This window comes from Amphiprion ocellaris, chromosome 20, assembly GCF_022539595.1.
Source record: "Amphiprion ocellaris isolate individual 3 ecotype Okinawa chromosome 20, ASM2253959v1, whole genome shotgun sequence".
NCBI classification, from domain to species: Eukaryota; Metazoa; Chordata; class Actinopteri; family Pomacentridae; genus Amphiprion; species Amphiprion ocellaris.
This window is the reverse complement of record NC_072785.1, coordinates 10,098,320-10,113,657: the sequence shown is the minus strand read 5'-3', so window position 1 is coordinate 10,113,657 and position 15,338 is coordinate 10,098,320. Positions and strand designations below refer to the sequence as shown.

The 15,338-nt window shown below is 39.4% G+C and overlaps 1 protein-coding gene across 1 annotated transcript in view; it reads right to left on the bottom strand.

Annotated features, from left to right (window-relative positions):
* Positions 1-649: 649 nt before the first annotated feature.
* The window catches only part of myo10l1 (myosin X, like 1), a 66,157-nt gene continuing 51,468 nt past the window's right edge, over positions 650-15,338 (bottom strand). The window contains exons 27-43 of the mRNA XM_023274954.3: positions 15,018-15,122; positions 14,806-14,901; positions 14,623-14,716; positions 14,318-14,373; positions 13,166-13,308; positions 12,310-12,504; positions 11,017-11,174; positions 10,815-10,935; positions 10,231-10,382; positions 8,940-9,088; positions 8,644-8,851; positions 8,030-8,166; positions 7,755-7,878; positions 6,358-6,711; positions 5,284-5,460; positions 4,996-5,187; positions 650-3,800 (exon numbers count right to left, since the gene is read on the bottom strand). Coding sequence (XP_023130722.2) covers positions 3,696-3,800; positions 4,996-5,187; positions 5,284-5,460; positions 6,358-6,711; positions 7,755-7,878; positions 8,030-8,166; positions 8,644-8,851; positions 8,940-9,088; positions 10,231-10,382; positions 10,815-10,935; positions 11,017-11,174; positions 12,310-12,504; positions 13,166-13,308; positions 14,318-14,373; positions 14,623-14,716; positions 14,806-14,901; positions 15,018-15,122 — 2,566 coding nt within the window. The 3' untranslated portion in view covers positions 650-3,695. The remainder of the gene's footprint in view (positions 3,801-4,995; positions 5,188-5,283; positions 5,461-6,357; positions 6,712-7,754; positions 7,879-8,029; positions 8,167-8,643; positions 8,852-8,939; positions 9,089-10,230; positions 10,383-10,814; positions 10,936-11,016; positions 11,175-12,309; positions 12,505-13,165; positions 13,309-14,317; positions 14,374-14,622; positions 14,717-14,805; positions 14,902-15,017; positions 15,123-15,338) is intronic.

The window sequence follows — 15,338 nt, the reverse complement described above, 5'->3', positions numbered from 1 at the left end:
TTTTATTTTAAGCATGTCTCTTTTTTTCTTTTTGATTTTGAGTGGCTTAAGGGGGAAATCACTCCATTATGGAACTGCACACAACTCATATTATTCGATATAGGGATAAGCTCACAGTTTTTTTAAATGTAGCTTGGTTGGTAATTTTGGTGCTTTTATTTGGTTTCTGGTAAGTCAGATAAGGAGATCAAAGGCCTCAGACTGCAGCTACTTAGCACAAAGACTAGAAACATGGCTCTGCTCTGCCCAGAAGAATCCAAATCAGTCTAAAGACACATCTGAAGATGACAAATTAAGAAGTGGTATCTTATTTGTTTAAACTAATCAGATTCAATAAGATTAGAAAGAAATTTTATCTTTGGAGAAGGGGGGATTGCCTGATTCCAACTGTTCTTGTGCAAAGCTAAACTAACAGCTAAAGCCAAAAATGCTCAAGTATCTGCACATATATGGCTGACAACTTATGAAACTATTAAAAAAAAAAAAACAAAAAAAAAAACATGAAAATAAACAGTTCTTTGTGACAAGCCAAGCTAACCAGCTGCTGGCTAATGCTTAACATTTGAACTAACGTATGCAAATATAAGTATTATACTTGAATAAAATGACACAGGACCTGTCAAAATAAGAGCGCAAACATGACATCAAATAGAGGACAATTTCAATAATTTATTAAAGCATAACTTTGTAAAGCCAGTTACAAATAAAAAAGAACAACACACATATCTCTCTCTTTCTCTTTTTTTTCCAACAAGCACAATGATTTACTATTTAATGATGATAATGAGCATAACATAAGATAAGAATGGGCCCCACTCTGGCCGCCTGCGGCTGATAACAGGACCCTTCATGATGAAGTTGCCCTCGATGACAGATTTGTGATCAGGTAGTTTAAAATCTCATTTGTCTGCTCCCTTTAGCAAACATACTGATCACATCTCAGCAACTACAGGGCAAGTTCTTCTTACTCAGTGTAATATCAGTGACAGACAGAACCATAGAAGTAGAATAACTAGAACAGACCACTCCAGGTTCCCTCTTATTTATGGCTTATAAACTTGACTTTATTTTTTCCAGTTTTGCACTTATTTTAGCCCAAACCAAAAGCGAAACTGGAACCTCTGAGTGAGTTCTGTTTATTCTACGTCTATAGGCAGGATCCCAGTGGGTTGTGTGTATGCAGTCAAGGCCGAAGCGACAATAAAAAACACTGAGGTCATTTTTTTTTTTTTTTTTTAAAGAAACTTGGGGTACTTTAGCAAAGCTGGTTTACATTCTACATTTATAATTATACATTTAGGTGAATTTGGGAGTTGTTTTATTTGAATTTGAATAAAAGACCTGGTATTTTATGAATAAAACAGTGTGAAAATTTTTTTGTGTGTCTGTTTGATCAACATTTCTTTTTGTATCTTGGATTTACAACCTCAGTGTTTCTAAAATCATGGCTGCCGCCCTGTTCTGTATGTGGTGCTCCAGATAAACAACAGACTATTTCACCTTAAGAACTTCACTTAAATATCTGGTGTAAAAAGCAGCATAATTTTGTTTGGGGCAAATACTAAACCTCTTATTGCCACATAAAGTAGTTTAATTAGACAATTCACTGGAATGTGTTTTGATTTTGGACTGTAATTTTCCGTGTTACCTCATTAGTCCAGAGGTAAACACTGTGTTTCCAGTGTTTTTGTCTCTGGAGGTTTTATACGTGAGGGATGCTGCTGCCTAACTGCAGTCCGGTGACACTTTCAGTCCATAAACAAACACACACACACAAAGCAGTGATGACTTCCAGCATTCCAAGTGCACAATTAAATAGTCCAAACCCACATCCTCACAGTGTCTAATCTGCTCCTCTTACACTGAGACTAAAAAAGAAAGTCCGGTATATTTTCAACTTTCCAAAACAGACCTTGCAATACATACAGTACAATAATAAATAAATAACCCTCCCCTGAAATCCCATGCTTTTTGCCGTTAACTCACAATTACAACACCATTCTTTGCAAAGGTTAGTCATGTAAATACAGCTTATTTCCAAGGAATACACTCAGTAAAATCACTTCTCTTTTCTCATTTCCCTTTTCTTTTCCAACAGTTTGCATTACACCATTAATACACTCACACACGCAACACACACACAGCAGCAATCCAGACACAGCACTTCAGGGTGGTTAAGATAGCTGGGGGCATACATTAAGAATATCAGTAATAATAAAAGTCACATTTTCATAAACAGGCTGGAGACAAAGACAAACTGGAGCGTGTATGCGTTTTCATTTAAATCTCCTGATCTCCTCGGTAAAGAAAAAAAAACGTGAGATTAGCTTGAGCAGACCAGGATTTACATTATGTTATGGCTCCAATTAATGCTGCAGGGTGAGTGCAGCAAATAACAACAATGAGAAATTCCTCAAAACGCTGTGAAAACAATGACCACGATAGCAGCCACGTCTCATTATGGTCTGTGTTTCTAACTTTTCCGTGAGTCACATTAATGGCACAGCCAGTGAATGATGTACAGTATTGGCATCATATTCAGACATACAGTGGTCATTATTTAACACCGCTCACTTGCATGTATTTTACATGACAGGTGTCACATTGCATTGAGTATGGCATCTATATTATACTGTACAGTGCAGTGGCCACCAAAAATTTCATTAATAACTCTTATTATAATGTGTGATATACAGTACAAAATGATACATGTTTGTTCAGTTATGTGAATATACAGATTTATGTGTTATATCTAGACATAAATAGGGAAATGTTAGTCGGATACTATTGTGGATTATCCTTGTAGAGCCAAGAGAGACTTTTAGCCATGCACAGACTCTGTGTGTCAAACTGACCAAAGAGCCTCCAAAGTAAACCCTCTACTCTTTTCTCCTCGAGATTATCTATAGGATATTGTTCAGGAATATTTAAAGCCATCCTGAAGAATCCTTTGGCTGCGTTTTCTTCTTGCGGCCACACAGTGGCACCGACGAGTGAGCGGCTATGTGGGGTTTTTGTGGGCCCCGAAGAAGAAGAATCACCATCGAGTCCTTTTTCTCAGATGTGATTCTAGCTGATGTTACAGATAAAAGACAGAGAGAGGGAAAAGCAAGCAAGAACAAGAATTCAGCATTAAAACTTAATTGCAATAGCAAACAATGATGCAACAGGAGTGAGGATACATGAAGAGAAAGAGAGAGACTGAAATTGGAGGAGGAGTGAGATAGAGAGAAAGAAACTGAAGTGAGAAAGTGTGGCTTTCTTCTGTCTGGCAGTGCACTTGGGGGTGGAGGAGCCACCTGGGACTGGCTGGGCGGCTGCGTTGTGCTTGAATTTAGTTTGTCCGAAAAGGAAAAATCGGAGAGAAGTTTGGAGTGTGCTTGAACATCTACATGCAGGACTACAGCTGAGGGGGTCATGTATTTGTCGGAACAGCCCCAAAATATTTCTTTGTCATGCTCGTTGTTAAATATCCCAAGTGAAACCCAGGCCAGCAGAGTGTGCGTTTGGCTTCTGTGTCCACTGTTCCCCGTTTTGCTTACTGACGCTCATCCACATCTCTTGATTCAACCTTGAAAATTTGGCTGCTTGGTGCGACTGCCGTCATCAAAACCAACCAACCGATGCAGGGGGGGCTGAGGCGTCTGTTTGCCGCTGGAAGGATGAACCGAGGCGCTGTGATTGGCTGGTGGCGATCACCTGACCCAGGAACTGGCGACGCTGGTCACGGACATGATGCTGCAGCGTTTCTTCACCATCATGTTAATGTAGGCCCTCATGATCTTGGTGATCTCTCCAACCTAAAGAGTGAAAGCAAATTATTTTCAGCATATGCTTGTCTGTATTTCTGCTTGCACAATCTTGGTTTTATGGTAGAAATATTTCAAAAATATGACACATTTTACACACTTGGCCTTTATACCTGCCCAAACTAAAAATCTAAGGATCATCTTCAGACTGTACAGCAAATATTTTAACCAGAACCAAGAGGTGTGATTATAACACTTCTCTTTTTGGTTCTTTAAACTGGTTCCCAACATGTTTTAGAATCTATTTTTATGTTTCAATTATTACTTGGCCTCACTTCTTCATATATCTCTGAGCTTTCGTACAGTTTTTTCTTTTAAGTCTCTTCTTGAGAGCCTGATTTTATTGAGTTTTATTACCTTTGCACTGTCTTTTTCCAACTCTATTGGTGTTTATACACTAAATTGTGTTTTTTTTCCCCTGTATTTTACTTTAAAAACCTAATAAATGTATGATTTGTCAGTTTTGCTGCCTTGTGAAGCACTTTGCAACTTCAGTTTAGAAAAGTTCTATATAAATTGTTGTTGCTGTTATTATTGTATGTGTTTAAGGGTTAGCTGTAGTAGTAGCATGCTTCTGTAGATGGCAAAATCAGTCTGTCAGTCAGAAAATTAAACCTGCATTGACTAAATACCTTCAAAACTAATGATATTCCCATCATCCTTGGCTTGTATTTGGTGCTAATTATCAAATGTTGGCATCTTTATACATTAAGCTATAGTGATGAACTTGATAAAGATGATAAACATCATGTCATTTTAAGCATGTTATCCTGCTTTCATTAGCATTCAGCCCAAAGCTAAGAAGTGCCCAAATCTGTAGCTGTAGACTCTTATTATTGTCGATTTGTACAACTAAAAGTATACATGTGCACTGTTTTTCTTTTTCTAAATGCAAATTAGTATGTGGAGAACTCCGTTTCAGATTGATGCCTGCACTTGAGCCCCACTCAGCCTATAATTTCACCCTCTCCTCCTTCATCCTGCCTCCCGCCTTGACTGATTGCACCGATACCTGACCTCTGCACTCAGATCGAACTGCACTCGCTTTAAAGCTCAGCCAAACTGCCACTAAGTGCAGCTGTGATTTCGAGTGAGTATCTCCACTCTGTCTCTCATGTTTGTGTGCTTGTGACACTCGGGTAGATTGTAGCAGTGGCTTTTGACACACTGAACAAGGAGCTCTCACCAGTGGAGTCTCGAAGAACATCTCCCTCTCATCCACGATGATCTTATAGGTGCAGGGCTGCGAAGCTCCAAAGAAGGTGATGTGTTCGTACTGGAAAGTCTCCAGAGGTTTGGGTTCACCTCGTTTATACACAGACACGTTGTCAGCACTCACACCGAGCCACAGATCATGAGGGAAACCGCCCTCTTTACACTGCAGAGAGAAGAAAGAGGAGAAAGCGAGGCTTGTCAGGCATTTTTATATGTAGGTATCCCTGAAATCCATCATGTTATCTTCCTATTTCCTCACCTCCACATCAAAAAGAGTGGATCCATATCCAGGCCACTCCTTAATGATGCTCATGTATTTAAGCATGGCCTGGTGCTGCGGCATCCCCTGCAGACGAGTCCATTTCTCCAGGACGCTGGTCCGTGTGGCGGACGTCTCCTCCTTCACCCACATCTCCAGCATCTGCTCCTCCTCCACCTGAAACAATCAGTCCATCTTCTGTCAAACTATCAATCCAATGGACAAAAAGCTCAACTCAAGTCAGTTTCTTTACGGATTCTTCACTTTACTTAACATTTGTCAATTTTGCAAGACTACAAAATACTTCTACACCATAAAATGAGCAAATAAATCATCTAATCTGTTACTAGAAATAAAATTAGTAAGCACATGAAGTGCCAACATTTGGAAAACTAATTTACATTTACAGGGCAACCTGAAATCAGAGTGATTAGGATGCAAAAAAAATAATAAATCTTTAAAATATATTCAAAATTACATTTACGCTTCATTTGTTTTGTCCAAAGTACTAATGAGCTCCAATCCCAGTTGCAGTGGATTAGTATTGATACTAGTCAGATTAAACAGCATTGTAGGATCATTCATTTTACTTTCAGGGTGAAATCTAAACACTTGAGTTGATGTTTTAGAAAGATAGAATATATTTTGGTGGGATTTTTGTTTTTTTTCTATCAGTACAATGTAGCGAGACAAGAATTGTGGGAAAGATAGAGGAGAATGGTATGCAGATAATAGTGTCACTTACCCTATTTACTTAAAGCCAATGTGTATAAAATGTTTTTGTTTTTTTTTATGATGCATTCAAAGTGTCATATTCAACCCGTTTGTCTCCATTTACCACAGTGTTCCCTTTTCTCCCACTGGGTTGCACCATTGCAGGAGTTTTACAATTATACACACAGTAGCTTTAAGTAAAATTCTGAATAGAAAATTAAACTGCTATTGAATTTGCACTATTCTATATTTTTTCTAATTCTTCATTAAAAGATTTTTTGACCAGCACCAACAAGATGTGATCCAACACTGACACTTTAAGATGAAATGTAGCCTGCATGCTTGGTAAAATAAGAACACCTTCTGCTTCTTCAGTGACCCCGTTTTGAAGCTTCTCCTGAGGGTGCCGTCCAGGAAGCTCGGGGTCTTTCGTTTCTCTGCTCCGGTCCCGACGCCACCCGGTCCTCCTGCTGTGCCTTTTCCATCTGCAGCACCTCCGGCTCCTCCTCCTCCGGCCCCGCTCGCTGCGCCGACGCCCGGCTTGGTGGAGTGCAGGATGCGGTTGCGAAGACGTCCGATTGGATAAACGCTTCCCAGGCTCCATCCTGCACGACCTGCCCCGTCGCCATGGAGATACTGGAGACGTAAAGCGGCGAGATGCTGCAGAGTCTCCTCTGAGGCTGGGAAGTGACCGCTTATCAAAGACTCATGGGCCTGAGAGACAACAGTTCAAAGAGACAAGAGATTGCACAGTTTAAACAAATTCATTTAATTACATTGTGAATGATCACATACGGTATAACAACAGTTTTTTTTCTGACATACAAATTATAGAAATTAACTTGATATGAGCATAAGCAACTGTAGGTTACAACAGCAAACATTTTAAAAATCTGCAAATGAAACATGTAAACATGTGTTGCTTGTAATTTGTGACAGTAACTAGACTGAAGGACACTGAGAGATTTTAATGCCCAAAGGACCGACTACAAAGTCAAGGTTCTGTTTCTGCAGAGGACGACACTCAGAGGGAATTCGAGACCGTCGCACTTCTGAGACATCAGCAGACTAATTTGTTTAATCTTCCTGGGGCGGCGTCCCTGCTGTGGAAATGCAAATTACAAAGTGACGGACGAGCTTTGACCATTGAGAAAGTCACAAACATCTCATTAGTTTTTGGAAATCTTCGGTAAAGTTAAGAAAAAAGTGCCACTATTGTTAAATAGTTTAAATCTGTTTGCCAATGTCTGACCCAGTTGTGAGGTAAATCTTGCCTAAAACTTAAAAACAACTGTACTTCTCAAGAAAACTAAATTCATTTGCAAGGCCCCAAGTTTTACAGATGGGCAATAGAAAGCCTCTTAACTGTAAACATCACAAAATGGTATGGGATGTGTACAGTGCAAGACAGGAAAGCTCTGCAACAAGTGATTAAAACCACTCAGAACATCATCAGTAGCCTTGTACCAGTTAGACAAGGTGTCTGTACGGAGCCCAGAAGACACTCATAGACCACCAGAGATACAGCCTGTTTACACTGCTGCGATTTCTTTTCTCTGACTGTGATATTAATGAATTCATCTTCCACAGTTCAGCACAAAAATAGGTTCATATTTGTTACTTGATTATTTACCATTTAAACAACTTGTTTTGTTTTGGGTTTTTTGTATGTGAGTAGCATAAAAGGACTACATCTGCAATTTCTTTATGCAATTGTGTGTTGCATGATGATAAATAAACTAAATCTCTAATCTTACCTGTTCAAACATGAAAGCAAACTCCACTCCCTCTTTGGGCATGCTCTCCACATCCAAGAAGCAGTAGAGCTTGAAGTACAGTTTCCATTCTCCTTCCTCCTCCTCTTCTTCACTGCCTGCCAATCTGAAAGAAAAATGGACAAAGCAGACACAGGATGAGTCACCAGCCGCAAAGAATATAACAACCACAACACACTGTTAACGGAAAAACGTAAAATGGACACCTATTTAAAGCCATATTTACAGTTTTATACTGTACATAGAAACTGACATACCTCTCAAACTTGGCCAGAACATCCGCCACAATCACTCTGCTCTCCAGAGCTCGGTCTGTAAAGGCATTATGCTCGAACAGAGAAAACAAGTTCTTGCTGTCCTCCATGGCCAGACCTCTGATCAGCTTCTCCACAACCTGCAGCAACAACATTAAAACACTGATTAGCACATCACAAACTGACTCATTTGATCTTGAACTGCGGTTTCATTCGACAGTTATTTTCAAATAAAAGCAATAATAAAAAAACAATCACATACAATTTTCTTTTCCACCTGTGTGCATTTTCGTTCTTTTTTATTCTCCTAGCTTCATTTTTGGTCTGTTTTTCCTTCTTACAACTCCTATATCATCTGGTATGGAGTCTCTTGACCTCATTAACTTGAATGCACTTTCCTTGTAAAGTCAGTTGGAGGCAAAATAAGAATTAGGTCACAATACTTTAATAGCGGTTCCCTTTAGAATATATGTGGAGGATGTTTCAAGTTGACAATATTCACTATTTAGGGAAGCATAAGTGCAACATAAACTCAGAGAACTATGGCAACTTTAAACTAACACAACCTTGTATCTCCAAGAGGGATAAGAAACGTTACTGTGTGGGTCTCTATGCACCTCTCCAGCTGTGGTGTGTGAGTTGATGGAGATCTTGCAGGAGCCTCCTCCATGACAGTAGACGGTGGTGCTCATCTCCTGTCTCACCAGCAGGGCGGCGATCTCCTCCTGAGAGGGAACAAACTCACGAGTCTTGGTCTTCTTCAGGGACTCCCCGATGAAACTGGCGTAGCGCTCGATCTCTGTGCCGGGGTAACGCTCACGTACCCTGAGACACAAATACACAAAAACTCATTTAGTGTATGTTCATGTAATGGATCCATTAGAGAGGAAACGTCCATGTTGCGAACTCTCACCTCTTGAGGTGGAAGCGGAGGTATCTGAGGATGGCTCGGCTGGGTAGGAAGGTGCAGCTCATGCAGGTGAGCAGGTGCCAGTGTGCTCGATTGGCTGGGCTGTTAGGCTGAGGCACGTGATTGGTCTGCTTGATCGCCTGACAATATACCTAAAGGGGAAAAAAAGATAAAGGGGGTTAGAGTGCAAACAAAGCTAGACATGGAATACATATTTTTTGCTGGCTTCAGTCTGTTAAAGATACATGTTAACAGAATAGTTAATATTCCTCACAACTTCATTGAGATACATCCACCACAGTGACAGAGAGGTTTATTTCGTGAAGTTACTAGCACTGTTGTGCCTTGTGTGCAAATTCCTGCAACTTTATGCACACTTTAGAAATGCTTCTATGGATCCTGTTGCCATTGAATGCTGCAGGTATTTAATAAACTCAAAGGACAGACGACTACAAACAGTTGGAAGCAACAAACTAAACTTCAGCTTTTGTTATTTCTTTGCCAAAAACCCATAATTTCATTCATTTTTAGTGAGTATCATTAATCTGAGCAGTGATCTTTGTTTTCATCACAATTTTTATGGACATTTCAGTTTGCAACATAATAGATGTGAAATTGTACAAAAAGGTGAATAAGAAAGGTGCTTTGTGATTTTGGCACTCAAATTGTGTCTTCAGCATACTCACTGATGTTTCTGGACCAATAACTGTGTTGAAATGTGAAAAAAGCCTTCCTTTAATCAAAGTTCTACAGCTTGAGCATGCCTATCTGTAAATGTGACAGTATACAGTTCAGACTTGTGCAGTGCTGAAAGTGATACAGAAATATTACTAGGTTTGGCCTAGTGAAATAGATCCTGAAAGACAAAAGCAGGTCTAAAGAACCTGCTCTGTATGACCTGATTCATCTGAAAGTGTACCAACAAGGCTGCACACAGACCTGTTTATGCATGTTGCCACTGGGCTTTACAGGCTTCTGAAACTGACTTCTGATGTGGTAATGACCTGCACCAAGGACTCCCATTTTTCAACACGTAAGTGACCAGGTTGCTCATTTAAACAAGAAGCTAACAAGCTCAGTTGCTCAAGATTAACGGAAAGAAGTGCACATCTGAAAGGAGCTTAGCCGGAACATTTAGGAATTTTCATAATATCATGACAACAGTGTGACATGTATTACATGAAAGTGTCCAGTGTATGTTCTTTGTCATAGATTCCAGCATGTAAAAGTGTTGGAATCACATTTCTTTTCAATGGGAAATCAACAATAACTTTTTGTAAGTAAACAGAAGTACCTCATCCCTGAGAGGGCGCAGGTCCTGGCAGGTCTGCAGGATGCCCTGAATGATGGGCACAGTGTCTGCCAGCGTCTCCATCTCCTGCAGTGAGTTAAAAACTCGCACCGCCTCATCCTGCAGGCTGGCATAACCCTGCTGCCTTTGTACTGCTTGCAGGAAAAATGAAGAGAGAAAAGATCAGTGAAGACAGAAAAATGTTCAGTGAAGAAAGAAAAACAAGTAGAGTGTCCATAACACCAAAGATAAGTGCAATAATAACATAAAAAAATTAGATCGAGGGATTGTTGCCGTTGTAAGAATTTTGGAGTAATGTAGAAAGAAATACAACATATTCTAGAACTGAGTAAATGTGGAGGTCACATCAAAATACTGCTGGCCAAAGGAAAAGGTATCAATTCTTTGGAAGATAAATGTTTGTAGCTTTCTGACACAGTTCCATTTGTAAGCATGAAAAGTTTGGTTTTGACCTGCAGAGGGCAATAGCATGTATGAGAGCCTCTAAATGCAGAATTTGGAAAACAAAGAGAACAGGAGGATGAGGAGGCAAAAGAAGCAGGAGTTTAGGAGGAAGTTTAACTCACAGCTGGTGACCTCTCCATAAGGCAGCGGCAGAAGAGGGGAGTGCAGAGGATGCTGGGTGTATCTGAGGATGGGGTTCCTCCTGTACATCTGCTCCACTATTTCATGGTTCACACTGTTCTCCTGAGAGATACAAAAATAATCTGAAACACCGGTTTCTGCTGATGAATTTGGGCATGCTCATTTACTGTGTTTGTGTTTTACCTTGATGTCTCTGATGAGCTGCAGAGTTGGAGTTTCTATCGGGGTCTTGCTGTCTATGACTCCCTGTATAGCAGCCGTCCACCTCATGGCCTCATTCAGCATCTTAGTGTAAAGGCGGTAGGAATGTTTCCTCCCATACACGATGATGTTCCAGTAGCCTGAAAAAAACAGGATCCAACTGGCATTTATTACTTCACCCACTGAACCACAAAATCCAGTGGCAGTTTTGAAACGTGATATTGTTTGAAAATCATCGTCAAGCTTAAAATCACGATATTCTGTCAAAATCACATTTTTCAACACGTCACGTTTAAAAATTCTGCAAAAATTTATAGTTTACTCTCATAAGATTCTATAAAAAACTAAAAAATCTTTGCATTTTCACACAACCGTGAAATCATGAGAGACTGAGCTGCAACCAAGCGTCACACAACAAAAATTCTGGGACTTTTTTTATCTGCACTGGGTTCAACTGCAGGCTGTGTATACACAGAGCAGAAAGGAAACAATTATGGACACCCGTATAGCTGAACAGGTTAAGTGGGTGACCCATGTACAGAGGTTGGTCCCCGACGCAGCGGCCCAGGTTCGATTCCTCCTCGCGGCCCTTTGCTGCACGTCTTCCCCCACTCTTCTCCCCATTTCCTGTCTGTCTCTCACTATGCCTATCAAATAAAGCCAACAAAAAGGCCATAAAAATAACTTTAAAAAAAAAAGAAAGGAAACAAGTATGGAAACAAATAAAAAGTGTAAATAGTAAAATATCTATAGCATGTGCAGTCCCCATTTTTTCTCCAGTATTAATAACACCGTAGGGAACTTTAAAAACTGTTGCACACTAAGTCCATTTTGTTTTTGTAAAATTCATTTTCAAAGATACATAACATTCCAAAAAAAATTTTTTATGATTTATGGCATTATAAATTTACTACAATGCACAAAAGACATGTCTCAGTTCTCTATGCTTCCACAGAGGTATGGGAGGTATTATTCTGCAGTGAAAATCTGCCTGCAGTGAGTAAAAATGTGACAGAAGCAGAAAATAACTAGAAACATCTGGGTTTCAAAGAGTTAAAAATGAAAACAAAAATAAGTCCATTGAGGGAATAATTAAGTTTCATGAGAGATGCATCTAATTATCTTTAACTCAATTAAATAAAATCCAGCTGCTGGTGCATTTTTTCATTTCTATAATTGTAAAACAAGAATCCTGCATATATCTCCAACCTCATATGTATAATCCCTGCTTAAATGTGCCCTTTTTGCCTCTTCCTTTCACTTCTCTGTCCTCACCTGTCTCCCTGTGCACCCGTTCATCCGGCTGAATGACAGAACAGAGGGAGTTGAGGACCAGAGTTCCCATCTTGGAGGAGTTTTTCTCTGAACTCTTGTAGTAATCCAGGGAGTTGTGGGTCAAAACAAACCAACGCTTCTTCAGCTTCAGGGAGGTGCTCTTGGCGTTCGTCTTCATCTCCTTTTGCAGCCAGCCTGAAAGATGATGAGAGAGGAAAAGAGGAAAGAAAGATTAAGAACAATGCAATAATTATAGCTGGGATGGATGTCATTTATGTTTCTACGCTTGAGTGAATGATACATTGTACCAAAACCAACAGGAAATTGTAAACATTACATTATCGAGGTTTCTGAAAAGGTTGTATACAGATATTTAAACACATTTTTCCATTCTGTCACTGATGTTTTCAGGAGCAACTTTCATATACATGCTTCAAACCACCTCTTTAAGTCTTGCTCTATTTACCAGTTGTCACTAGAATCGTCCCAGTATTAGGTGGTTCATAACATTTACACAGTTCTTTAAAAGTAATGAACTATACAAATGTTTGAGATGCTCGTAAAAGCTCAAAACTGTCCAAAACATGACCGCGATGAAGACTTTGAGTCAAGATGCATTGGTCTACTAGTTTGCCGATACTTAAATAGTAAATTAATAATATTATTTCACCAGAAGACACATGCTTTAGTTCATTTCCATGACTGTCTGTGCTATATAATATCAAGCAAAACTTCCTGGATCTAAATTTTTGTACTTCTGCATGCTTCACCAAAAAGAACCTGGTGGATAAGCTGTTGTAAACTGCTGTAGACAGGTTTAAAATGCATGTAAAGTATCCCAAAAAGACCATTCTACCTCTGACAAGGAACTCCTGTCCGTCTATCCTGGCGTCTCCTTTGGGTTTCTGCAGTAGAGTGATCCAGTGGTGCATTTCCTCCGGTGTGTCGCTGTTGCAGTGAATCACACGGTTGGCCGTGATGATGACGAAGGAGTTGGGCCTGCAAACGTGAAGTGAGAGATTTTTTAAGATGAGATAGGCAACATTTTAGGTGGCATTAGGCAAAAGTTACAGAAAATCCTTTCAGCATATTATCATTGAAGTGGCCTGAGATTAAACGACACTTTTGCACTGTTTTAACAAGAAAATCTAGCAGGTTTCAGTCTTTTCACCCAGATCAGGTAAGGAGTATAAAGAGCAACACAGTCCACAAAGGAAGAAGGATTTGGTGGTTGAATGGGTTAATCAGAAGACTTTTATTCAGACAATTGGGGTTAGAAGCCACTAATAAATATTGATTTGTGTCTTTACTAGTTTTTCAAGTTAGAAACGTGCAGATTTTATATTTCCAGATTTTTGCCTATTGCAGTTTTACATAAAAATAATCTAACCCTCAGATGCTAAATATTTAAATCAATCAATCAATCGAGAGGAGAGGAGAGGAGAGGAGAGGAGAGGAGAGGAGAGGAGAGGAGAGGAGAGGAGAGGAGAGGAGAGGAGAGGAGAGGAGAGGAGAGGAGAGGAGAGACAGTAGCTTTGTGTCATGTGGTTTATTTTGTCAAGAAAGCACAAAATGAGTAATAAATGTCATTGTTTATGAACTAATGATGACAAAATGTTTCATTTAAAAGAATTCCCAGGTCTGTTAGAATTGATTATCGATTAGAGATTCATCAGTTTCTACACTCTTTTTCCCTAAAAAGTGGCGTCCTTCCAAACTAAACTAGTATTTTAAAAAAGTGTGGAAAAGTTGTAGTCTTTTCTACACTACATATTTGTAAGTACCATATGCAGGGAACATCAGCAAATCAGCAAAACTCTCTTTCATTCAAAACATGAATGCTGGCAATACTCTGCTCCTGAATTCAACAAATATATATATATATATATATATATATATATATTTTTTAAAAAAAAAAAACACTGAGAAAGAACAAAGCATGAACCAAGTCCCAGACATGCAAAGTGAGTCACAGTTTCCAGTCTTTCTGATGACTGATCCAACTCACCGATCGGGGTTGTCTGATGCACAAACCGAGTCAATCAACCCGACATCCAGAGTTCCCTGAAGAAGAGGAGAGGAGAATATTTTAAAACTGTCCCATGATAGCATTTATAAAGTGATCTATTTCATAACGTTTTGCATTCTTATTAATATTGTTATTAATGAAAACAGCCACAAAAAACGATACCTCCAAACAATGTCACACAAGATACTGCACAAACGTATTGTGTGTGATGTCGAAAGAGAAATATTGATAACAGAATAATGAGCTCAGACCAGAGTAAGGTTTTGTTTCTTGTACAGACTGACCACAGCATTCTTTGGGTTCGCCTGTTCATGGGACATCTCCAGCAGCTGCTCAGGAGTGCACACCCGGACCTTACTGAGAACATTGAACCACCCACTGCACAGAGAGAAAAGAGATGCCATCACATGTTAGAATATACGAAAAAGCTCAGATACAAATGTTTTCTACATTATCACATATCACACCTTGCATCCTCTGGCGACTCTGCAAACACCTGGTAAGTCCTCTCATCTGTCACAATATTCAAAGCGTTCTCCTTTTCATGATTGTCCACAATCTCCCTGTAAAACCACAAAAAGACATATGTCAGAGAAATGCAGATTAGTTTTAGAAATCAGAAAAACTGTGAACAAGTTATGTGTTTTTGTCTGCTGCTGGAACTTATTAGAAATCCTACTTGGCTGCTCGGATGTCGATGGTTCCCTTCAGCTTCTCCTCACTGTCGTTGTCGTAGTACATCAGTTTGCTGTCTCTCAGAACAAACCAGCGCATCTTCCAGTTCCTGTAATAAAATAAGACTCCATGAGTGTAAAGGCCAAGATAAGTCACTTAACTAGTATGTATATATATATATATATATATATATAAAGACTTTTCTGACTATACGTGGTACATGCACCATTATTATTTATCTTTATAGAATATGTCTGACATAACTAAATAATCTATAACAGTGCAATTTCCATTCCATTCTTTAGCTTTTTTCCCCACAAAGTAT